This window comes from Carassius auratus, chromosome 16 (assembly GCF_003368295.1).
Source record: "Carassius auratus strain Wakin chromosome 16, ASM336829v1, whole genome shotgun sequence".
NCBI classification, from domain to species: Eukaryota; Metazoa; Chordata; class Actinopteri; order Cypriniformes; family Cyprinidae; genus Carassius; species Carassius auratus.
Window position 1 is genome coordinate 7,464,513 of NC_039258.1, and position 27,030 is coordinate 7,491,542.

The 27,030-nt window shown below is 36.2% G+C and overlaps 1 protein-coding gene across 1 annotated transcript in view; it reads right to left on the reverse strand.

Moving 5' to 3' along the window:
- The window catches only part of tsnare1 (T-SNARE Domain Containing 1), a 107,335-nt gene that overhangs the window by 44,669 nt on the left and 35,636 nt on the right, over nt 1–27,030 (reverse strand). The window contains exons 5-8 of the mRNA XM_026283712.1: nt 20,246–20,336; nt 19,949–20,023; nt 19,123–19,179; nt 14,177–14,332 (exon numbers count right to left, since the gene is read on the reverse strand). Of these exons, the coding sequence (XP_026139497.1) occupies nt 14,177–14,332; nt 19,123–19,179; nt 19,949–20,023; nt 20,246–20,336 (379 nt within the window). The remainder of the gene's footprint in view (nt 1–14,176; nt 14,333–19,122; nt 19,180–19,948; nt 20,024–20,245; nt 20,337–27,030) is intronic.

Here is a 27,030-nt window from a genome sequence, read left to right on the forward strand (position 1 = left end):
TTATTTAAACAACATTAAACGTTTAAATTCTACATGAGATCATAAAAGGAAGTTATTACAAACACTCGATGGTGGTTTAAAGTAACATTTGAGTAAAAATGTAATATTAATGTCCTAAATCCTCTTATGTAGCTTGATGCTAATGTTAGCTCTAATGCAGCTGCAGAACATGTGTATTTATGCTTCATGATGTATTTTGGCAAAATAAATGATGTAAGGTCGCAGGCCAGTAAATGTATATTTGGATCGAAGCGATGTAAGAGTTAAGGCTAATAATGGCTGAATAAAACAAAAGAATAATGACAAAAATCCTGGCAATCGAGCCGTCATCTGATGAAATCAAATAGGCCACAAATAAGATAAAGACAATAGTTTTGCTGTGATTCAGCTATACTTGCATGTTAAATTAGAGAAGCAATTGAGTTTTAACTGGAAGCACTTTCCCTGGACCACAAAACATAAGTCAGCATGTGTATATTTGTAACAATAGCCAACAATACGTTATATGGGTCAAAATGATGAGATTTCTAGTTTATGCAACCAATTATTATGATATTAAGTAAAGATCATGTTCCATGAAGATATTTTGTAAATTTCCTACCGTGAATATCAAACTTCATATAATTGTGTTATTATAATTTTTGCAATGCGCAATATGTACAATATTTATACAGAAGTCATACTAATATGCTGATTTTTTGCTCAAGAAACATTTCTTAATCTGCAATAAAAATAATTATAAAAAAGAGAAACATTTCTTATTATTATCAATCTAAAAAAAATAGTTAAGTGGTATAAGTGCTGCTTAATATTTCCGCAGAAACATATAATTGTTTTTTTCTATTATTTTGTTTCTATTAAAACGTAATAATTTGTATAATATCTTATATATATATATATATATATTATTATTATTATTATTTATTTATTTTTTGCAATGCACATTATGTACTATATTTACCATCTTAATAATATAAAACCAGTTTTCATCAATAATGCCATATTCTGACAAACAAGAAATGTGCCTGGTTTGCCTTTCCAAACCTAGCCTTAATGTTGAACAGCAGAAGACAGTGCAAGTGTCATGTGGATCACATCGATGCTCTTTTTCCTAGCACTGCGATTAAGTTGCTCATGTCAAACATCATTCTGTTTTCATCTGGAGAGAGAAAGATAGAGAACAAGATATAGGGAGAGAGCGTGCAAACACATGTCTGATAGGACTCAAAGGGTCCGCCTTTGTTTCATTAGATACAAAATGTCAGACATCTGCTGCAACTGCACCACAAACGCACACACACTTTAGCTAGATCCGCTGACAGCAACAGCAGCAGCTACACAATTAAATGTGTGGACTGATAAGGCTATAGATGTCATGGAAAAAAAAAACACACTCTCCCAAACAGAAGATGACTGACACTTCTAGGAATGCAACATGCCAGGAAGTTTTGCAGGAGCACAGACTGACAGGAGCGAATTGGAGAGTGACTATAAGCCATCAGACGGCTTATCTAAGACAAGAAAACTGAGGAAAGCTCAGAGAGAGATTTGTGTGAGGAAAAGACAGATAGGAGAATTGTAGTGATTGACTATATACTGCAGGGCTGCTGAGATTTCACAGTGAGTTGAGAAATTATTTGTGGTTTGTGTCCACTTTAAAATAACTGACAGACAGGTGATGGATGGACAAGATACAGTATGTGAAATACTGTGAAATAAACTAATAAAGTCCAACTTGACATTTTATATGTCTTCAGTCAAAAGAGAGCCCTCTGGTGTTATTGGTGAAAGATGCACCAAAAGTTTTGTTTATCCAGTCCCAAAAAATACCAGTCAATTTAACCTTTTAAATTTAAAATAAAACAGAATAATTTCAAAGATGGAATGAGCCATTTCTGCTCCACTCGCCTCCCTAAACACAACTGTAAAAAACTGTTCTTCTTCAGGAACTTGAGCTGTGTCGAAAACGCTTTGCGTTCCCCAAAGCATTTTCAAGGCAGCGTCTCGTTCCCTCGAGGAACTAGGGTTACATATGTAACCTACTGTTGTGACGGTTTTTGATAACGAATAGTGCTGATTTTGATTACAAAGCCTAAACCTGAAGCTAAAACTATTAAAAATCACTTTCAGTAAAGTAAAGCCAATATATATATATATATATATATATATATATATATATATATATATATATATATATATATATATATATATATATATATATATATATATTTTTTTTTTTTTACTTCTTATGCATGTTTTTCCCTATCTTGTTAACACTTTTTAACCCTACGTAACCCTACGTTGTTAAAACCTACGTATAAGCAAAGGTTTTGTATTTCATTTTGGAACTGACTTGATCTCAGCTTATTTGCCTCAGTTTTTGAGTGGGGAAAAAAGCATTATTTGTGGATAATAAGATTTGGTTATAACATAACACAATGCAAAATTTACAAGGAATTATTCAAAAGGCTGGTAATTTTTGACCAGGAACACCAAATTAAGCAAAGGATTTTCAGCACAGCACAAACATTACATGGAAAAAAATAGAGAGAGAAAAAAAGAAAAGAAAAATAAACTAATTTTAATTAATAAATGTTGCCTTGGCAACTTGCCATATGGCAACTAATTAAAATATGTTTAAATATGTACTAATAATTCAAAATATTAAACACTACAGTAATATATGAATGATACTAAAATAACACTGAATAGTGTGACACTGAATATACTGTGAGGGGTTAAAAAAAAAGTATTAAATATTTTCTACTTTTTGGGAGATAAACGCAAAAATTGTCTACTTTTAGTTGCCTCTACACATTAAGCTAGGACAAAGTACTAGCGAAAAATCAGGAGAAAGTATTTCAACAGTGAAACAAACTGACACACATTACCTTAAAAAAATACAAAACTGGGCTGCAGTGGTTGAAGCTCAGAGCTGGTAATCAAAAGGCAAGGCACTTAACCCCAGGTTGCTCCAGGGGATTGTCTTATAATAAGTGTATTTTTAGTCATTTTGGTTAAGCATATCTGCTAAATGACTCCTTAAATTGAAACTACACTATTATTACTTAAGCTAACACAATGCGGCAGCTCTGAACAAAATGAATGTCTCTTAATAAAGAATATGCTGGCTTCAGTCCGAGTTTTTGTACACCCTGTGCAATCCTGGCAGTGTCATTGATAAAAGGTGATGATCTAAAGTGAAAGGCCCAACAAAATGACTGGGCACAGGTTCAAAATCGGGATCTGAAGGCTTGAAACAAACCCATGGTCCTCCACACAAGCTAAATAGCGTGCACTTTTAATGTAATTAATAATAAAAAATCAAATGTGTGTGTGTATATATATCTGTGTGTGTGTGTGTGTGTGTGTGTGTGTGTGTGCGTGCGTGCGTGTGTGTGTCAGAGAGAGAGATTTATTCTTCTTTAAAGTATAATCTTCACTTCTTGCAATCTGTTTTCCTGAATGGTTTACTGATTTAAAGGAAATAAGAACGAGCCACATTCCGTATCTCTGCAAAAAAGAACACTTGCAATAAAATAGCTTCAGGTGAAATCAGAGTTCCTTATATAGAGGTGATAACCTCACTGCAGTAAATATCACAGTACATGGAGCTATGGTCAAGCAACAATGCATTGTTTTTATGCATTTATAAAAGCTGAAATGTGCCCTGGATGAAGCTGACGTGTTACGCTAGGTGAAGATAATGTGATATGACTACCCTCTGTGTTTCTGATTTCAAGTCCTCAACTAAACCCAGCATGTATCAAAGCTCCCCTGGGGCTTACAACCTGAAATCTCCATATTTAGAAGCTGCCAGCTGGGCGTGTGTAACTCCAAGAGAGGGTTAGAAAGTATTGCGTGAACTGCGTATGATAGAATGAAAAAAAAAAAAAAAAAAAAACTCGAACAGTCAGTTGGTGGCTGATAGCTTCATAATAGCTTGTGAAAAAGAATGTTCGCTCACACTGCTAGACAATCAGCTCTGAGAGCTCTGACCATCAGAAATAAGTGAGTGGGAGCACCTGTAGTGAAAAAGAAAGATAAAAACAGTTTTGAGGGGCTACATTCTCCCAAAAGACAACTTTCATTCAGCACCACCAAAACATCATTTTGTGCCATATTGAAATATACAAATTTACGCACACGCACGCACACACACACACACACACACACACACACACACCCACACACACAGTATGTTTATTTGATTTATTCATATATAATGCACAGACTGATACCATGCAAATAAGTCAAAATTTCCTCTCATTTCAGTAAATCTGTCAGAATATAAATTCTTCTTTTAAATTCAACATTTTACTGAATACTTTTGTATGCTAAATTTTATACAGTTTCTTTTTTTTTTTTTTACATAATCGTTTATTCACTCACCCGTTTATAATCTTACTTATATATATATATATATATATATATATATATATATATATATATATATATATATATATATATATATATATATATATATATATATATATTGTTCATATACTGTACAATAATAAGCTACTACCTAACAAAGTACTACATTGCAATAGCAAAAAAGCACTCTAAATGCAAGACAGTAATGGCTTACAAATAATCTGCTCTTCATCAATCTTTACTGCAATGGTTGCCTAACATAACAGGACATCAAACCATAAAACAATGGATGGATGGATGGATGGATTGGTAAGATTAGATTGTTTATTTTAAACATTCACTGGCACAAGTGAATAACACAAAAATTCGAAACCTCCAGCCTCCCAAAAAAAAAAAAAAAAAAAAAAAAAAAAACGGTGAAGGGTAAAGTCGCTGAAGTGAGTTTTGCTTATGAGTCTGGCCTGTGAGGGGAGCTAATGCGTGGGTGATACACACAAATGAGGTGAAGCTGTGGAATATCAGATTATGGCTGTATCATAAATCATCACAGGTACTGTCACATCTACAGCACAGCATATAAAAAGACAACATACCCTGTAAGACAGACAATTCTTCACAGTGGTGGTACCATTTTGTCTGCATTCTGTATCTCATATAGGAAGAAAATTGACCAGCCTGCACCCTTTATAGACTGCCAATAGTGAAGTTTAATCAACATGGCTTGACAGTTGAAGAGACATGTCTCTGAAAAACATCTACAAAACCCTAAATATCTCTCTTTAACACTTTTGATACCAGAGTAAAAACTGTTGTAACAACCCTATTAAATATTTTAACTATTTTGTGAATGGGAAACATTTTTATTTTACTACTAATTAAACATTGCTTTGAAATGGGCATGGGAAAAGTGTTTCAATACAAGTTTTCAATCGAACATTGTTTTCAAGCACTCAACAGACTCATGTTTCAATGTACAAAGCACAACGCAAAACACATTGGAAATATAAACCTTTGCCTTTTGAAATAGAAACACAAAGATGCACTGGAGCCTCTGAAAGCTTTCAGAAGGTACTAAATTGAGTTGGTACTACTGGTACTGCAGAAAGACCCCCTGCAGAAACAAATGCCACTGTATTACAAAGTGTTACCAGAAATAACATCTATCAGTTGTCACCGTAACTTTAACAGAAGACAGCCAAGGAATGTAACATTTCTTCACCCAGCAGAGCACTGGTGTTGTACTTTAAATAAATGTAGCTATCATTCAAACTAAATAACTAAGAAATTCTAAGCAATGCTATTTGGCTCCATGACTACTTTGTGCTGTTTTATTGTATGATACAGTCTCTGCAGTGTTGAATGACTTTCTTAAGTGCACCGCTTACTTCATTGTCACATCAATGCACTTTTTAAATTCTATATGAAATGCATATGCTGCAAGTGTGTTAGTCATCATTTGCTTGAAGCACTTGTCATTACTCTAGTCATCCATCCGTCCACCCCTGCTGCACGTCTCCTCAGAAGCCCGCCACCCAAACAGAGCCTACAGCTGTTCTACCTTTCCAAAATGCCAGTCTATCTCTCACTCAAAGTCTGAGACCAACCCTGTGTGAATGCCACAGCGGCTGCATCACCATTTACTGCCATGTGTTTTTTTTTTTTTTTTTTTTTTTTTTTTTTTTTTAAATAAATGGTTGAAATCTGAAAAAGAAAGGTGGTTTATAAATATCCTTAAGCCTCATATTCAGATGACTTCAACCAACTGAACCAGTTGTCATATATATATATATATATATATATATATATATATATATATATATATATATATATATATATATATATATATATATATATATATATATATATATATAAGAAAATCAAATCTACTTTGAACATTTACAGACTCTATAAGATTCAAAAATCCAGGACAGATAAACTATGTCACTAACGTTTCTCTGCAATACTAGGCGGTCAGATAAATGGGCCAGGCTTTCATCAGCTTCATCAGAAAACAGAGGTACCAGCTTGCAGAACCACACTTTACACCGGCCACAGACAGATTGAAATGTCAGTCAAACTCAGTATCAGATAAGCTTGTGCTCAATGTAAGGTTTTGCTGCTCTCACAGTAACATTTTTTTTTTTTTTGGTGAGCCATAAGTGCCCTAAATTTCACTCTTAAATACTACACACTTCACTTGAGCTATGGACTACAAGTGTTGTGTGAATAGTGTAACATTTGCCCTTTAAAGCACAGTACATGCTCTAAAGCACACAGAAATCTTACATAATGTGAAAAAAATATCTAAATATGGCTATAAAAAAAAAAAAATTCTTTCAGCTACTGCTACCTGACCTTTTCATAAGTGACCGTTTGCCCCCAAAATCCAATCCAATCATTATTTATATTAGTCTCCTTCATATTATTCCAAATATTGTACTGTATGGTATAAGAAATATGTACTACAGTAGTTGTTGATGTTTTTTTTTTTTTGTTTTTTTTTTTTGATTACTCTTTTTAAAAGTTTTTTCACTGTTGTATTTTAAAGGATAGATAGATTATATAATTATATATATATATATATATATATATATATATATATATATATATATATATATATATATATATATATATATATATATATATATATATATACAGTACAGACCAAAAGTTTGGACACACCTTCTCATTCAAAGAGTTTTCTTTATTTTCATGACTATGAAAATTGTAGATTCACACTGAAGGCATCAAAACTATGAATTAACACAAGTGGAATTATATATGGAATTATATGCATAACAAAAAAGTGTGAAACAACTGAAAATATGTCATATTGTAGGTTCTTCAAAGTAGCTACCTTTTGCTTTGATTACTGCTTTGCACACTCTTGGCATTCTCTTGATGAGCTTCAAGAGGTCGTCACCTGAAATGGTCTTCCAACAGTCTTGAAGGAGTTCCTCGAGAGATGCTTAGCACTTGTTGGCCCTTTTGCCTTCAGTCTGTGGTCCAGCTCACCCCTAAACCATCTCGATTGGGTTCAGGTCCGGTGACTGTGGAGGCCAGGTCATCTGGCGCAGCACCCTATCACTCTCCTTCTTGGTCAAATAGCCCTTGATGCCTTCAGTGTGACTCTACAGTTTTCATAGTCATCAAAATAAAGAAAACTCTTTGAATGAGAAGGTGTGTCCAAACTTTTGGTCTGTACTTTATATATTAAAGGTACTATTACTGTACTTGCATTTTTTAAACTCTGTTGAGATTGAGAGCTTGTCTTTGTATAGCAAAAGCTGTGTAATAATCATAAAAATCATCATATAATAATAAAAAATGTCTCCTTTTGTTTTTGACTGAAATAAAACAACAGTGGTTTGAAATGACATGAGAATTAAAAAATAATGACAGAACTTTCATTTCTTGGTGAGCTATTGCTCCAAGTGACAGTCTTATCTTTGTATTGTGCACCTCTTCTTTCTTCATTTAAATGTTCTTCAGTCTTCTTGAGTGGCCTGCGTGGTCCTGAGGGGCATAATTAGAATTATGTAAGGCCGCTTCCACCAAGAAAGCAGAATCATAAAGCAATCTCTAGAATGATGTCAAGGGACTGCGCATAAAATGGCTGATTTTTGCAAACAAGAAAATAAAAGAGCATATTGTGTTTGCGATAGCTGTACTGATGCCCGTCATTGCTGCTCTGACAGTAGTGGAGAAGAGTGCGCCAGCTAAGCTAGTGCCTGGGGAGATGCTGGCTAATTATGCTCGGTGTGTAGGTTTTGTTTTAGGAAAGGGAGGTGCTGGGCTCTATGCTGTATTTGCTGTGCTAACACAGAAGACTTTGATCTTTGCCAGTCTAACAGCCTCAGTGCATTCAAATTGGCAGCTTATTTATTGCTTGATTGCTGCAGCTCAAAGGATTCAAGGAACAGGTGGGGCTTTTGCAGTTGGACCACAAAAAGTGGTCTTAAATGACAATGCTCCAGCAGAAGGCCTCTAAAAGTCCAGCTGTCTGTAAAAACAATTAATGCAAGCCTTAGTATAAAATGATTGGGCTTAGCAGGAAAACTAACCAGACATGTTTTCTAGAATTTGTACTTCAATGTCAGGGTTTTCAGACTTGAAGTCCATGAGGATTCGTCAGGGAGCTCCTTAAACTGATATAAAAATGTTACATTAAAAACATAAGAATATATTTCGATATATTTCAAAATGAAGGTCATTAAATTTAATGTGAAATAACAATTTACCATTATCTATTGAAAGTTTTACTGGTGCGCAGAATTTGTTTTTAAATGTAATATCAAAATAATATGTTTAGTAATAAAGCTATAGTAAATGTTATACTACGTTAACACTTTAGATAAGGGAACACATATTTACTAAACATTTTTCCTTAAAAAAACTTGCTACTGATTAATAGTTAGTATGGTAGCTGTTAAGCTTTGGTATTGGGTCGGGTTAAGGGATCAAGAAACCGGTTATGCAGAATAAGGCATTAGTATATGCCTAATAATACTAATAAATAGCCAGTATGCTAACAATATGCATTCTAACAAGCAATTAATAAATAATTGGTCTTCAAAATAAGGTGTTACCACTACTGTTATTATTATATATATATATATATATTTTTTTTTTTTTTTTTTTTTTAAATACAACACTTAATGTCATTAAGTACAACAAAGGTAAAACAAGCTTTCAGTGTGGTGTCACGTTTACTTTAAATGTTACTTTAAAAATCACTATAGAATGGCAATATTTGATTATTTTATGAACGGTTTCGGAGAAATTCTCTTTTTTCTACTGGAGGTCACTAGGTTGGCAGAGAGTGTGGTTGGAGGATCTCTAGGCCTGTAAAGGTTAAAAATCTCTGCTCTAATGTAATGCTGTAGTACTGAACAGTGGAACACTTTGCTTTTTCACTTTTAATGCTGCCTTCCATCCTCCTCCCAGAATCCCAGCCACCACCCTTCTCCCCTGCCTCTCTTCTCTCTCTCTCTCTCTCTCTCTCTCTCTCTCTCTCGCTCTCTATTTCACTCACTCTCCTAGATAAATGTGTTTAACGCTGATATGAGATTCCCCCCACATCACCCCCCCACCCACCCCCAGCCCAAAGGCAACGGGCAACAGGAAGCGGTGTCAGTGCCACAGCAGAAAAACTGTTAAGCAGATTTACACGCACGCTTACAGCCCCCACCCCCCCAACAAAAATGATGACATTTCCGTGCGCAGCCTGCTGAGGGCTTAAGCGTGAAACGTCTCTTTTTTGCCCTTGCTGAATAAACGGTTTATAATGTAAAATCAAATGTTTCCTTTCCGTCACAGCCCAAGGACCTCAAAACTCAAAGCACACAGTCTTAGGGCACAAAGTATGTGTGTGTGTGTGTGTGCATCTTATCCACAGGAGAAAAAAAAAAAGAGATGGTAGGGGGAGTGTTGTGCATTCATGTTTTAGATGATGACTGGAATATGAGTTGCTCAGCAGCACTTGCTATTGATTGTGCCTCAAAAACAACAACAAAAAATAATCAGAGGCGTATCACTGGGATGCACAATAAAGCCAATGGCAAACACTAAAGAAAGCAAGACAGATATTAATGTTTAAAAAAGAACAGAAATTACTTTCCGAAAAATAAATCAATACAGCAAATGTAAAACCAGAAAGATCCTCTTAGTTTGGTCGTAAAAGCCTTTTAGTGTGTGATGACTGAAAAAGATCTGTCCTTTACATTTACTCTCGTTTTGTCATCTTTCATTCACTTTAGTCCATTTGCTCGAACTAAAATCAGATTTTAGTATAATGTAGAACTATACTGCATTTTTGGAGCATACTTTGAACTAAAGTGCTAAATTTACCCATATATAAACAAATCATTGTTTTGTAAATTTAAAAAAAAAGCATCAATGTCAAGAAACCAGAGCTCCTGAAATAATTGCACATTATGGGCATACTTCAGTATTAAATGTGATTTAGATGTTACTATGTTGTGAAATCCCCATGCTTTACAGAGTGTTTGTAAATGCTTTTCCATGTTTTAGACTGGCAATTTGCATTATGTATAGTACGTTGTTACGACAGTCGGATGTGACTAAATTAATGACTAGCAGTAACAGCTCTGATTTTTGAATATCTGAAAAGAAAAGATTCATAAAGTCATTTGTTTGGGAATTAAACTGGGTGCTAAAGGTTGTTTGCTGGTTTACAAGTTTTTAATAAAATATAGTTCTCGATTCCCAATTATACATCTATATTGAAGTGTGAAAATGTGTTGTAAGGGATTTGGTCTTTCCAAGCTCAGAGTTATGGGTTAACAGAGCAAGTGAGGGAGGGGGGAGAAAACTAGAGAGAGAGAGAAAGCACCCCCATAGAGTCGTTGTTCACTCAAGGGTCAGGATGTTTGTTAAGAATAACAATGTCTGTGTCTTGATGTATCAAAGTAGATAAGCATCCAATGTACTCTGACTGGCCACCATCAAAACAACTTACATGTACAAGGCACAAGAACAAAGTACAGCAACACATGATAACATAATGTACTAAAAAATAATCTAAAATTATATTAAAAACAGCACTGCTTGGTAAAACAGTAACCTATTAGTAACAACATGTCTCCAATAAAAATGCATCAAGCAGCACAAACACTCAAATCAAAACTAAAACCTCCACTGTCACTTTGGAAACTCGAGACACATTTGGAGACAAAATAATAGATTATAAGGGAGTTTTCTGAATGGAAACATCAGAGAAGCAGAAAACTTTGCTCTCAATTCAATCTCATTGCTGTGAAGGAGACACAAACAAAACAAAACAAAAAAAAATCTATTTTCTGTCAAAAAGGTTTGGTCTATAGTCAAATGTACATGGAATCTTGTAAGGAGACGCTTTCAATCTAAAGTAAAGAGTTTTACTAGAGATTCACAAGTAGATTACATCAGTGCTTGTCTCCCATTTACATCATTTACTGTAGCTCCACTAACTTCCATTTCTCACTGAAGGGCAAAAGGGATGCACTGGACACATTTGCAGGGTAGACACGTGTCTGTATTTTTTTCTCCTGGATGGGCCAGGTGTTGCATTCAGATTCCCCTTGAAAGTTGTCCTTTGTCATGCCCTATGTTTTCCCTTTTTTTATGAATTCATTTTGATGAAATGATGACCAGTGCCAAAGTGTCAGTGAGGTGCGTATGATGTTGATGTCATAAATGGTGGAGGGCGGAGCCTTGCTCCTCCCTTCAAATGTGTCTGTCGTTCTACTGCAATATAGGGTGAATCCAAATCTAATTAGTCATCCCAGAGGTACAGTTCATTACCCTTGTGGGTCGCCTCATAGAAAATCAAGATGAAGAATCCACAACTACATGTGGAATAACCCCCCCAATCCTCTACAGGGCTAGTGTGTGCGTGTCCGTCCCTTTGCACGGTTCTCTGAAGAAGGGTTCGCCTGAACGCACAAGCTGCCAGAGTAAATGTGAACTACTCAGGAGGACAGATCAGCTTTTGGAAAGAGAGAAAGAGAAAGAGGGGGGACTGATTGTACTTTACACGGATAACAGACATTCCATCTTCTCCATTTCCCTCGAGAACCCATCTAACAGTGAACAGGAGAGAGAGAGAGAGAGAGAGCGAAAGAGAGAGATGGATGAAAGCGAGAGAGAGAGTAGGGCTCAGAAAGGGCTGCAAATGCTGGTGATTCACTTGAGTGGAGTTGCGTGAGGAGGCGGCACGGGGCTGGAGGTTTGACGGGTAGGGAAGACAGGAAGATGCTAGACAGGAAAAGCACATTGTCAGATATGATCAGCTCGGTTCGGCTAGGAGCCAGAGACATCTCCAGACCCTGCGTCAGAGCTCTCGGAGCACCGACTCATCCTGATCACCCTTCTGATCACCTGAAAAAAACTCAAATTTGTCTGTGACTAAAATAAGCTGTCAGTTTTGTTTGAGCCTTTCAGGTTTTGTCCATGTGATGAATGGGAATTTATTAAGAGGGCTTCAGGACGTGACATTGTTTGATGCCTGTCTGTTAGCCAGCTGCGGTAGTTGCAGTAGCAAGTGAGCATCTATGAACTTCAGACAGGTCTTCAGGAGGGAAAAGCCATACGTCTTCATTTCAAGGCTTTCTCGAGGTTGTCATCGGTCATTAGGATGTCTGGCCCCTCTCGTTTCTCAACTCCCTGCTTTTCAAACAAGAAAGAGCCATTTGTTTTGATGCGCCATCGGCATGATTTGCTTTCTCTCCAGCCTTGTCGATAATCACGACGGGTTGACATTTATTTCATTTTCATATTTTTCTTTGAACACCCTGCATCAAAGGAAACCAGCACACGGTGCACGTCCAGAACAAATGGCTTTGAAATTGGCCCAAACGGATGTCAAAGACAAACAGAATGACCCCATTATCGCAGGTTCACATCTGTGCAAATGCACATCTGGAGGAAAACAGCTGTTTTGCTACAGACAAGACATACTTCATTGGAGCAATGTAATACTGTTTTTCAGCGGTGTATGAAAAGCCTTCTGCTTGTGTACTTATGACTAGACAGAAAAAAATAAACCAAACTATTGAGTCCCAGGAAAATTACCCTGAAAGCTTCGGTAGAAAAGACTTACTAAAGATGATGGCGAGTACAGAAAGAATGCAGACCTGAGGGTTCTGTTTGTATGGAAATGTAAGTGATGCAATGCTGTTCTTTCCAACGACAATGTTTGTGCTTTTCAAGTGTGTCTGAAATCTAGAATGAAAGGAGAGTGTGGGGCACAGATGATTGTATGGATAGATGACAAAAATCAACATTTTTCTAGGGCTCTAAAAAAAAATCTACAGATCAGCACATTAGAATGATTTCTGAAGGCTCACGTGATACTGAAGACTGGAGTAATGGCTTCTGAAAATTCAGATTTGCATCACAGGAATTATTTATTCCTGTGGAGGCAGCTGTGGCCTAATGGTTAGACAGTTGCAGCTTCGAGTCTCTGTGCTGGCAGGGGTTGTCGATATTTAGAATAGAAAAATATTAGAAAAAAATCTAACCGACTCCAAACTTTTTAATGGTTATGTGCATTAAAATTTCTGCCAATGAGGAAAATAAATGCTCATTAAAGGGTTAGTTCACCCAGATAGCAATGACTTAAGCTGTTAACTTTTTTAATGTGGCTGACACAACAAACCAATATCCCAGAGTAATGCATGCACTGTGTTCATCTTCAGTTCTCTCTTCACAGCAGTTCAGTCAATGTACTGTTTGAGTAAATGAATTACTCCGGGATATTTGTTTGTTTGAACTCAGAGGGAGTGTCAGCCACATTAAAAAAGTGAACAGCTTAAGTCATTTGTGGATTAATGCGTATTAGAGGTGTGAACCGTTTAAAATGATTCAGTTCGATTTGGTGAACTGAATGATTCGTTCGCGAACCGGATATCCAGACTGCTTTGTTTTTGAACTCTCCCACACAACAAACACGGAAGAGAAGACAATGCTGAATAAAGTTGTCGTTTTTGCCATTTCTGATGTCACATGGACTACTTTGATGATGTTTTTCTTACCTTTCTGGACATGGACAGTATACCGTACACACAGCTTCAATGGAGGGACTGAGAGCTCTCGGACTAAATCTAAAAAATCTTAAACTCCGTTCCAAAGATAAATGGAGGTCTTACGGGTTTGAAACAACATGAGGTTAAGTTATGAATTAAATTATTTTGCTATCTAGATGAACTAACCCTTTAATAATGAAAAGCTGAGAGGAGTTGGGCGTGGCTTATTAATGTAATTAGATCTTCAGTGGTTGTGGCTATTGAGCTCCTACCTCAATATCCAGCAGTGCTTCTTCTCTCTGCCTCAGGATCTCCACATCTTCTTCACTGATCTCTGACAAGAATGCTTGACCATCACCCTCAACACTTTCCCCCGCTCCGAACAATGGCCCCTCTTCAACCAGTTCATTGAATGGAGTCTGTTGGCTCTGTGCAAACACAAACACACACATGCACGCACGCGCACACACACACACACACACACACACACACACACACACACACACACACACACACACACACACACACACACACACAAACACAAAGAGAGATAATATTTCATCAGTGTTTTAAGAATACATACAAAGCTCACAGTCATCAATAGATATGCTATAAACACACACACACACACACACACACACTGTAATGCTGTTTTAACAGCTTTAGTAAACATGGGGAAAAAAAGAGTCAGTGTCACTTTCAATATAAACTTCTACTACTATTTCTTCTATAAAGCAGTTCTCCATTGTGTTCTTGTTTTTATTCCCAGATGTCTGACCACTACAGGACATTTTTTCACAAATGGTAGACCAATGGTAGTTTAAAGATGTTTACCAGCTGGAGCAAACTTTTTTGGAAAGTTTGCTTTGGCAAGTTGTTTCAAACAAACTTCATTTTGGCCTGATTTTGTTTCAAATTACACCACACCAGTTTGTTCTTTGGTTTTGCTTGAAGTACATCGGGGCCTTAAGGTCAGTAGACTATGAACATTTATCTCTGGATGGCTACTTCATTCTAACATTAATTTTAAAGTGTACCATAGTAGTATTTAATCAAAGGATGATTCCATGCGCATGCCCTGAACACTCACTGACCCCAGAACCGCCTCTGCTCAGACCTGACTTTGGTGAAACTTCTATATTAGAAGTGACAAAACTTTCCTTGAGATCTATTTGTAAACATCTTATATAATAGCAAAGCACTGACATTTCACGGCTGTGGAGAATATAATACAATGATAATCACTCGCCACCTCATACTGCAGCAAAAGAATTGCAAAGGAAGCGCCTGCCGCCTTTGTTAGTCATTTAGGTCGAACTCTCTGTGAGCCTGAAGGTTGAAGAGGTGGGAGTTGGTCACTCAGAAAGAGCCACATTGATCTGCTAATTTCTTAACTTGCATATGCATGACATCGATAAAGGCCCGAGGCGTGCTATTATTTTTTGCAATGTGTTGGATGACTCATTGTATTCTTCCCTCTCAGAATTAGCACATCCAATACATCTCGGTCCAACACAATGCCACTCTGAGAACATCATCTTCTTTGCGCGGCTGTTGTCGTCCCACTCACTGAGGATATCATTGTTTATTAGGTCACAGAGTGGCTTGTAGTTGGAGTTTTTTCTCATCTATTGACAAGATTTACAACATAAATTATCCTTTAATCTGTGTCTGTATCTCAGATGCATAATTTGCCCTGAAATTTAGTCTCAAAGTTTATTATATTCCAAGTTTAATTGAATTTTGATCCATATGTATACCACATAAAAAAGCCCATTAACATTATTCTTTAAAAAAAAAATGTAAATAGTCTTATAAAGAAAACTTTATTTCAAATATAACTAATAAACTAATAAAATGAGCTTTGAATTTCCTCACATTATTCGAGTTACAAGACATGTACATATGTGATCCCTGTGAGAAACAGAGGGGGGTCTCCTTAACGTGAGAGTCACCACTTCTACAGCAGCAAACCATACGCTAAGAAATCTAATCATCTTTCTCACTTGTTTAACCTTTTGCTCTTCTGACAACAGAAAAAAAAAAGTTAGAAATAACCTGAGACCTATCAATTCAAGAGGAGAGAGGGAGGATGCTCAGTCTTTGGATTGATTGGCGGAAAAAATGGCTGCACTGATATAAATAACTTGCTCTTTGCTATAATTAAACCATCACTCAGCTTCAAAGACACAAAGACTGCTGACTTATATTTGATGAAACTTTGTAAAAAATGTATTAAAGTTACTGCAACTAAAGTTATCTGTTGACTTCATAGGGTTCCAGACCTGAATTAGTGCAAGGGTTAAACACAATTATTTCTGTATGTTGACCAATAATGAGGGATGCTATGTAATCAGCCTGAACAATTAAAAAGTTAATAACTATACACTGTCTATCATGACACATTTATACACATTTATACAGCGCATTTGGACATTTAACATTATAAACTAAATAAACGCTACATTTGTAAATAACATATCCGTATATTCACTTAAAAAATTATAGGTTATTACTCTATATTTATACTTCTGTATGTAGTGCATTATTTAATTTTCTACTTGTCTTATATTAGTGCTATATTTCATCTCTACTGTATAATTCTATGGATGTATGTCATATATGCACTGTGTGCACTTTCTTTTGCACTCGAAGCTCTTGTCGCCAAGTCAAATTCCTCACTGTAAAAAAAAAAAAAAAGTAAAAAAAAAAACATCCTTAAATGACTGGCAGCTATAGCTGCTGAACAAAAAAAAAATACAGTAAAATATCTTAATTGAAATAACGTACAAAAACAACAATTTTACTGAAATTTTTGATCAAGTTTTTATAGATTTTTTTTTTTTTACAAAATTTTCCTCGTTTCAATTAAGATATTTTACTTTAAATGTATGGTTTTTGTTTGGCAGCCGTAGCTGAAAGTCATTTGACCATTTTTAAGGGATTTTTTTTACAGTGTAAAAACTTATTTTACAGTCTTTTCCTTGTTTCAATTACAACATTTTACTTTAATTTGACATTTTTTGTTTGGCAGCCATAGCTGTCAGTCATTTGACTGAGTTTTATTTACTTAATTTTATTTTTAATTTTTTTAATTTTTTTTATAGTGTTTGTATGTGTAAACATGGTGATAAAGCACTTTCTGACTTCTGCCTAAACTTAAACAAATAACATTTATCACATTTAACAGATGGATGCTAAATAATTGCTTTAACATAAAGTTAGTTTGTCTGTTAGTTTTTACTCAAGCTATGGAAGCCTGTTTCTGCCTCAGATAATTATGCCTCAGATAAAGTTTAAGATACAAAGAGTCCAAACTGTGAAAGAAAGAAAGAAAGAAAGAAAGAAAGAAAGAAAGAAAGAAAGAAAGAAAGAAAGAAAGAAAGAAACGTAATAACAAGATAACAAATTCATAAATGAATCTTAGAAACAGACTCCCATACCAAACAGCGCATTGTTATTCTTTTTATTCAACACAATGGGAAGTGAGCATAACAAATTACACTTGATGTTGAGAAATTCATTTAAACATATGATTTACATGAGTTCTTTAATAACAGCCTATACCGCTGTGATTTTTCAGTTCGTAATAGTGAGTCACATTCATGAATCATCTTACAGATTGGCAGTGCTGATAGCAAACCATGTTCTCTTCTGAACTCAGGCAAAAAATAAAAATAAGACTCCGGCAGAACCTGGCGATCAAACAACTCCTTAATAACGTCTTACTCTTGACTAACAACTCAACATGTTGTTTGTTTTGGAATGTGTTATCGGCATTCTTATTAGAACTGCACATCCTGTTTGATTGCTCTGGTCGGGTGTTTCCAGGGGGGATTGTGGAAAGAGATGGAAGATCAGAGACATTGCCGCAGGTGACAGAGTCACGCATAAAAGCAGCATCTCTAGAGAGCGACAGGAGGGAAGGGAATAGAATAAGAGAGGATTTTAACAGACCTGAGATTGTAAGACATGAGTGTGTAGGTATGTGCTATAGTCACATAACAGCTGAGACAATCTGAGCTGCTGTTGTACTGCAGGTAATATTGAACACAATTCCTATCATTCAGTCAGCACTTTCAATCATCAGTACATCCTTGAGCCAACTCAGATGAACTGAAAATTGAAGTTTGATTGAATCTGAGGGGGGAAAAAGAAAAAAAGGTGTGGTGATGATGTCAGTTTTAGTGTGTTTCATCAAATGAAACTCCTCCATTGAGAGTGAAAATCACTAAGCATGTTATCTGTGGTCATCCTAAAGCCGTCTTGTTTCTTCTCCACAATATGTTTTCTTTTTGTTCTTACACTGAAACCCAATTTAAGATATCACTTGTTCTGGAGAAATTTGGAATAGTTAATTTTGGCATTTTAATTGGAATAAAATCGGAATTAAAGGAATAGTTTAGTCAAAAATGACAATTCTGTCATAATTTTTCCACTTTCACGTCACTACAAAGCTATATGACTTACTTCATTCTGGAACATGACAAACTCACTAACTGTGCACTCAGCCTTCCATATAAAAGTGAATGGGGTCCAAAAAAAAAAAAAACACATAAAAGTACCATTAAAAGACTGTCTACTCCATCATACAAGTCAAACGATAAATTGACATCATATAACATGGCATGTCACAGTGAGATTATCAATCATCACTGACATTAAACCTGACATGACACATCTAATGGTACCATATTAGATTTAAGAAAAATTATCTATTGGCTTCAGAAAGAATTGGAGTAGACTACATAAGTCATAAGGACCAGTTTTAACCCTTTCCTCACCAATGTATCACTTTTAAGTTTCCAGCCACTGACAGCACTTTTGAATATATTAACTGTTTACATATTCATACTATAAAATATTCTGGTGGCCATCAACATTTTTTTATTATGTTATATTTCTTCCAGCCCTGATCTTTGACCACCTTCTGATCACCAGGGCTGCACGTTCAGTACCAAAAAGCATTGAGATTCCTAACAAACTTCATGTGAGGATTGAGGTTTGTATGTGTCATTAATTTCTGACAGTTAATATCTGACCTGCTAGAAAATGAAGTGGTTAGAAAAGAGGGGCATCAAAGAGCTCCTCATCCACACGCAATCACACACAGAGTCACACTCTTTATCTTACTTTCACAGGGATGTCGAAGAGCTCATGAAAGAACAAAGAGGAAGAAGTGGACTCTCTCTGGACTGAGATATTGAAGCCCACTCACCTGTTTCCTGTCCTTTTGTGCAGGAGGAAGCAAGGCCCTCGAACGATCTGCAATTTTCTGTCAGAGAAAAGAAAAAGAATTACATTAATATGCAAATACAGCCAGACATGTGACAGCAGCTGAGCTAAAGAGAAGTTCAGTGGATTCTTCTTTTCACCGGTTTACATTATTGCTGCAAGAATGGGCTGCACACATATAGTCGAGGAGATTGGGACTATTTTAAAACTGAATTTCTTACAGTTGTACAACACATGCTCAATAGGGTTATTTCTCTGGCAGGAAAAAAAGAAAGTGCAGTTGCTTCACTTGTGAAAAAACTAAAAACATTTTGAGACAAAAAAAAAAAAAAAACTATTTTTGAGCATCGTATTTCTTTCAGAAATTATGATTACAACTATTTTGTATCTAAGTTCACTGTCACTGGGAAATAAAAAACAATTTTATCTTGTGTATTATTATTATTTGCCATGCCATGCCCCGTAGCAACAGCTAAAGTCTGTCTACACTGGATGACAAAACAAAAAAAATTCAAATAATTTGTTCTTTGTATTAGTACATCATAAATAGAACGAGGCATCAGTTTACTCTCAAGGGTTTGCCATGTCACGTTGCACTTCGTGACATCCACAGTTGACATCATTTTTTTTTTTTTTTTGTTTATACAACAGTTTAATTTTATTTTTAAAGCTAAAAGAAAAAAAAGTACATATTGATTCATATTAATTTTCACTTTTTTTCTAATATCAAGATTGACAGCTGTTTAATCAGACTAATCATGTTTGTTATTCTCTGGACAAATGAAGGAAAGCCAGTGTTTCGTGTGTACCTTCTGCAGGTCTCCATAACGCTGCACAGAATCGGATAGCTCTGTGTTGAGTCTTGTCAGACGGAGCCTGTCTTGCTGTGTGGAAACAAAATAGCATGATTTTAAAATGAACATTGGTTCAGTTTAACATCACCATACAGTAACTTTACCATGACAACATTTTATTTTTGTCAGTACAAATGCTAGTGGAATGCTGACATTCATGATTTAATCCACCATCACTGGCTATACTTATATAAGAATGATTGTTCCAGAAAAAAAAAGAAAAATGAGAGATGCAGAGAAGATTTATTTTACCCGTGAAGACCCGCTGATGATGTCAGTGAGTTGTTTAACAAGTTGGCTTGTGCTTGTTATGACTTTATTGGTTTGCTGCTGTGTGGAATGTCTGAAAGAGAGAAAGAAGAGCGAGAGGGGTGAGAAGACAGGTAATCATGCTTTACAAACCACAGAAGACGATTCAAAACGATTCACCAACTATCCCAAGGTGCAATGCTCTCCAAGCTGGGCAAGGTTTACAGCCCTATTGGATGGATTAGGCTCAACCAATTAAGTAAATCAATATTAATGACTGTGCGACAGAGGAACAGCATTGTGCAGCGAGAGACTGTGTGTCATGACTGCAGAGCTCAGATGATGTCAGGAAGGCTTTAGGCTCCAGGCAGGAGTCAATCTGTCGTCCCGGAGGAGAAGCAAAGGATTAGACGTTGTGTACCGAGACAGCAAATCAAACGGAGGAAAGGTAGCACAGCGCAATGAAAGGTTTGCTGTACTGAATGTATTAATAGAGCAAAAGAAATCAAGATTGCATAAATTGGGTTTATAGAGGGTGATATTTACGATTGCATGCATAAAAGGAAAGAAAGAGACCACAGTACTGTCTAGCATTTGCATAAGGCTCCAGACCAACAGGGGGCCCTAAAGGATTACAGAAACCACTCATATTTACTAGATTTCAGAGTTGTGATTCAGATTTTAATTGAGAACCAATTCCAAGACTAAGATGAATTTGAATTGCCGTAGCAAACCAGATGCAGAATTGCAATACAATTTTTAAATGGAAGTAAACTTAAAATTAACTGAATTTCAAATTAATTGATAAATAGATGTGCAAAGTTCTTCAAATTTTGAATTTTGGCTTTACAAAAAGTTTTAGAGCTTAAAAGGCCTTGAGTAGACAGCAAGATGCATTACCTTAAATTTCTTTGAATTGACAAACAATTCCGCTTCCTATCATTGTGATCCAAAATTAAACTGCATAGGCAATTTTATTCAAATTTGCATTTATGTATTGAAAGTAATATTTTATTCAAAAATTTGCCCATCCCAGTTTTGTAGCTTATGTTTAAAATATGCACTGTTTTATGCAAAATAAGACAGCAATATCAAGTTTAGGTGCTTGCAAATAAAAAATGTGACATGTTGCACACTGAATCGATGTCTGTTTTAAACCATTGACCAATCAAAGCAATCTAGGGGTGGGATTTATGTTGATGGGATTTCATGCACCCATAGACGCGCCTTTGGTCCACTTCTATTCTTCCATCTAGCCATTTTTAACGCTAGAATGCTTCCTATGTGAAGAGCCCCTGAGACATCCGTGCCCTGGGTACGTCAATGTCATAATCCATCTCTGAAATGGGGGTGAAAAAGGAGGAAAGAATGGCCCAAAAAAGACCGGAAAGGAGGCAAAAGTGAGAGAATTAAAGACATTGAAAACTTGAGCCTTGCTGTACACTATTTGCAGTTCTGAGCTGGATGGAAGATAGAAGAAAAATAGGGGCCAACGAGTCAGAAGCTAGTGAACAAATATAATCTCCTGATAGAAATTCCGCTTTCTCCTCATGTGGAGCGAGGAGTTTGGATAAGGCCATTGATTTAGTGTCTGTGCCCTGCTCCGGTCTGATCCCTTCCTTTAAAACCCAAACCAAGACCACCGGCCATAGTGCCTCCTGTTCCCCAGAGATATGTGGCAGTGAACGTGGGGCCCACCTCCCACTCAAATATTGATTTAAAAAGCGAGGAAGGAAATGAGGAGAGAGGTGTCAGGCAGAAACATCTCTCGTGCATTCGTTATGGGTGGGGGCATGTCACTGTCATTCTCAGTCCACGAGAGAGAAACGAGACCAGTCGAGCAGAAAAGCACCTGTAACAATAGCAGCAGATGCAGTCGTGCTGTGTGAACAAAAAAGCCAGAGGTCCACAGTGAACGTTCTAATCACACGCCAGAGAATAGGGGAATGTGGCTGAGCAGTTCAACCACAAAGCTTGACTTTGGGCACATTTAACCTGATCAGGCCATTTCAAGGCTGAACATGAACAATGACTCACTCCTCTAAGGTTCTGCATGCTTGGACTCAATATTGCTGGCTGAGATTTTTGGAGAAAGCATAGTTTCTCCTGCCTAGAAGTGTACTATATGATGACAAAAAATATATAAAACTTGCCTCCAGTACTTTTAATTTGAAGACCCCTCCTGGCATCGCTAAATAGGTTTGACGTTGGGTTTTAGGGCTCAGTTGATAGTGCCTACAGTAGTTGGGTCATTCCCAGGAGCGGTGAATTAATAGCCGATATATCCATCACTGACAAGTCATCACTTCTCTATAAACTTAGCAGACCTAGTCCAAAGTCTCAGTCTAAATATTAAATTAATTGTTCACGCGAAATGAAAATTCATATTCACCCCTCATTTCGCTCCAAACATGTAAAACTTACAAATAGGAAATTCCGAATAACATGGTGATTCAGTAATGACAGATTGTGGTGAACTATACCTTTAAGAAGCCGACAATTTGAAAATCACAAGCATCACATGCACCACCACAACACTGTCTGAGGCATAGACAAGAGGTCAGAGTGGCATCATTTGCATACGTGTTATGCCATTGCCAATGTCACATTAGCGGTAGTTAACCTGGTGCCCGAGATAACAGAACATAAATGTCCTCTGTGAAATGCAGTTGACTGAAAGAACTGAAGAATACTCAACAAAGAAACAGAGGCAGAAAAGACCAGAAGGACAAGGCCAGGGAACAGAAGACTTGCTTTACTCTATTTAAAATCAATTGGAAGAGGGAAGAAAGTCCCACTGGAACAAAAAACAGGAACTAAACCTGTGGTGATAGACATTTTTTTGCTGTCTGTGATAAATAAAAATGTAACTGGCTATAAATCGTTTTATAACTCAACAAGAATGCCTTGGTTTAGTCACGGCAGTTGTACAAATAAAGCCCATTGAAACATCCATGACTCAACCTCATTAAATTGCACACTGTGATGCTCTGAACACCTTCAATACGCCCTCAATTACAGCTTCCTGTGTTCCCTCAACAGTTACATGTGAAACGCAATATGGCCTACACAATCTCAAGGGTCGCCACGCAGCATTGGAAAAGTTCTGTTATTACTCATCGCACATATTCAAAACCCAGCAGTTTATTTCCCCAAACGCTGTTTAGTCATGGTCCGCATTTAGCATATTTCATGTCAAGCATATTTCATTTCATGACGAGTCGGCGGAGGAGAATCTGAATCTTCCTCTGCTTTGACTTCTACTGGAGATCATCGAGTGAATCTATGAGAAAATGGAAAATGAGAAGGTCAAGGCCAAACAGACAACGGAAGACCTGGTAATGGCACAATTAGAAGCCATGGAAAAGTCTCAGATGCTTACTTACACTCTTAAAAGTGTCCAAAAAGGGTTTTTCAAAGCAATGGCATATAGAAGAAATATTTTTTCAGGTTCTCCAAAGAACGTTTCAAAAATCAGCTCTTAAAAGAAAAATTTAAGAATCTAAAGAACTATAAAGAACCTTTTGTTAAATTGAAAGATTCCATGACTCCATATTGGAAATGCCAATGAAGAAACTTTATGAGCTTATGGCAAAGTTCACACAAACACACTTTGTTTGATTTAGAGATAAATGTCTAGTAGGGCAAGTTGTCACGTTTGTAAAAATCTGTTGATTACAATTAAAAAAAAAAAAAAAAATGTTTGCCACAACAATCACTTCATGAATTGTATGTATAAGCCTTGCGTAAGGGCATATAGTCACATAAGCTAAACATGAATTTAATAATTAATTCAAGACTAAGGTATGCATACAAAAAGTACTGAAAAATACTGACTGGAGTAAAAAGTGTGACAGCTTGACCCAGTTTCCCCCTATAGCTCGCACAATTTAATAGACAAACTTTGTAGTCCCACGCTGCCTTGCAGGACCTATACAAATCTAATTTCAAATCCTGACTGGATACCTGAAGGTCAGAATGTAACAAAGATACTTGTGAAAGTGTCTCGAAAGCTACTTCTCTCCCTCAGATGTGTGATGTACTGAGGTCATGCTGTGTGAAGTCTAGAGGGTGTTTACTTTTGTGAGTTTTGATTTAGTTTTAGACAGCTGTGTTAGGAACACAATGTTTTTCTTTCGTAAGGTGTTTCATTGCATTTCTCACATCACTTCCTCCTTGTCCTGCTCAGCTTGTTTCTCAGCCATACAGTACTAACAGCTGGTTTTATTGTCTTATTCCTTTAAAAGCTTCTTATTGTTTGACAATTTCAGAAACAAAAATAATAATAATTGTTCACACACACACACACACATACACACAGTATATATGGTTTAAAAGAGAACTCTGTTGCACATGCACATTACTGCACATCATCATATTGGGCGCTGTTAACGCTGCAGTGAAAAATTATGAGACCACATTTATGATGACTCTGTTAGTAAAAAGGTCGGTCCAGGTCATATAGCCCTAGATCAAGTTAACCAAGAACTCTTTCATTATGTACTATATATGAATCATATTGCACCATGAAGGCATTCATAATCTAATAAACACTGTTCTATTTTTTGCCTTCTATAAACCTATCTCTCTTTCTGTGATTTTAACAAGTCTGGGGATATAAACATAACACCTATAATCTCTAACAGATGCAAAATAACCACACAGAACAGACCTGTGAATAATAGCATTTTATCTCCGTCTTGACTTGACTTGAGCTGGAACTGTATACAAGCAAGTGTACTGTAACATCTGCATTTCTTTATGCACTGCATCAGACATAAACCTTTTTGTTGTCATGGAAATCAGTGTGCATTTTTTTTTTCTATCAGCTCTGCATGATAATCAACAATCTCTTTTCAAGTGCATGGTACATAATTTCCAGCGATTGTGATTACTCTGAAAGTATACATTTATGTTGCCTCTGTGCATTAAAAAGTCTGAGTAAAAGCACTCTGCAAACATTAAATGCGAAGAAAGAAGTTATTTAGACTACACGTATACAAAAAATCATCACACTCTCCTGATAGCCTTAATTGCATGCATTGTGAAATAAAATCTGCACAATTTAGGGTAAACACACACACACACACACACACACAGCAGCTGTGGTTGCCAGAACGTTACCATATAACACACAGGTAACATGCTGTATACAAAAACAAACAAACAAAAAAAAATCTATTTTTAAAGTTATAATATACTGACAACTACCATAAAACACAGGTGGTAATGAAAAAGTCGAATCAAAGTTCATCACAAGCAGGCAATAACTCTTCCACAAGTTGAGGTAAATATTAATATATAGAAGGTGTATTACATCATACACACAAATGCAAAAGACCATAAAGTATGTAATGTATTTATATATAAGATGAAACAAATACTGCATTACAAGACAATCAACCTAGGAACAATATTACATGTCAATTACTGAGATGCATAATGCTTCACTTTTTTTTTTTTCAAGATTCACTGATAAAAAAAAAAAAAAAAGTAAAAAATAAAAAAAAAAAGTGTTTATTCAAAATAGAAATGTTGTGTTACAAATTAGGGCTGGGCAATAATTAAATATAAATATGTTTCACGATACAATATTTTTCAATAACGGTGATATGATATTTAAACACATTTACGATATTTTGGTATACATTACCAGTGTTTGCCATGCATGGATTTATTTGTAGCTTTTGACTTTGTTTGATAAACATGAGCACTGCACGTTTCAAAATCAAAACGCAGCGCTGTATCGCTGAAGGGAAAGGACTGTCATCAGAAATGTTTCGAAAGCATTTTTATTTTATCTGATAAAGTACCTTCATGAGCAGAGCTGCTTCAATCACAGCCGTTACTGGAGAAACCGCTAGTTCTGCCGCTCTCACAGTGCCCCCTGCTGGCAGAGTGTCAGTTTGCATTTCAATCATTTGCCCGTTTCCTGCAACATTCTTTTTTTCAACGTTTCATACTCTTTATCCTGGTTGAAGCAAGTTTCAGTCAATAAGAATAATCAGCCTACACCAGTCAAAGGTTTTTAAACAGTAAGATTTATATATATGTATATTTAAAGAATGATCTTCTGTTCACCAAGCCTACATTTATTTGATCCAAAATAAACTAAAAGCAGTAACATTTTTAAACATGTTTACTATTTAAACTAACTGCTTTCTATTTGGATATATTTTAAAATTATTGCATAGTGTTTTATAATGTACAACAATACTGAGGTGCATATTTTGCCACTATTTTCAATAAGTAGTATAAATAACTTGAAGCACTTCAAGTGCGAAGGCTTCAAAAAACGATTGTTTGCGTTTAGATCTGCCTCCATTTCTGAATGAAACACCTACTTTTCTCGATCCAATCAGGTGCTTGTTGGAAAATAAAACCACGCCCACTATTTTTCCTCATTTAGCATTCCGTTTCTCTCGGAAATACGTCACAACACTTCCACATGGATTTTAAAACTGATGCCTCTGGCTGGAAATCGCAGCCTGCTTCTGTGAATGGTAAAACCCGCCTACTTTGATTGGCCATCTCAGTTATATGACGAGCGCTGTTAGACCACAGAGGCAAACAGGCTGAAGATTTTTAATCTTTTAAAGGTTTTTGTCATCCTAACAAGAGCGCTGCGCAACGGAGTGCAACAGATGAAGAGGGCGGGGTTGGCTGAATGGTTCTTTGTGGAACCAAAAATGGTTCTTTGGTTTTGCTGTGAAGAACCTTTTAAGCACCTTTAATTTTGAGAATGTAACATCTTCGAATGAAGACAGATCGTTACATACAGGGACAGT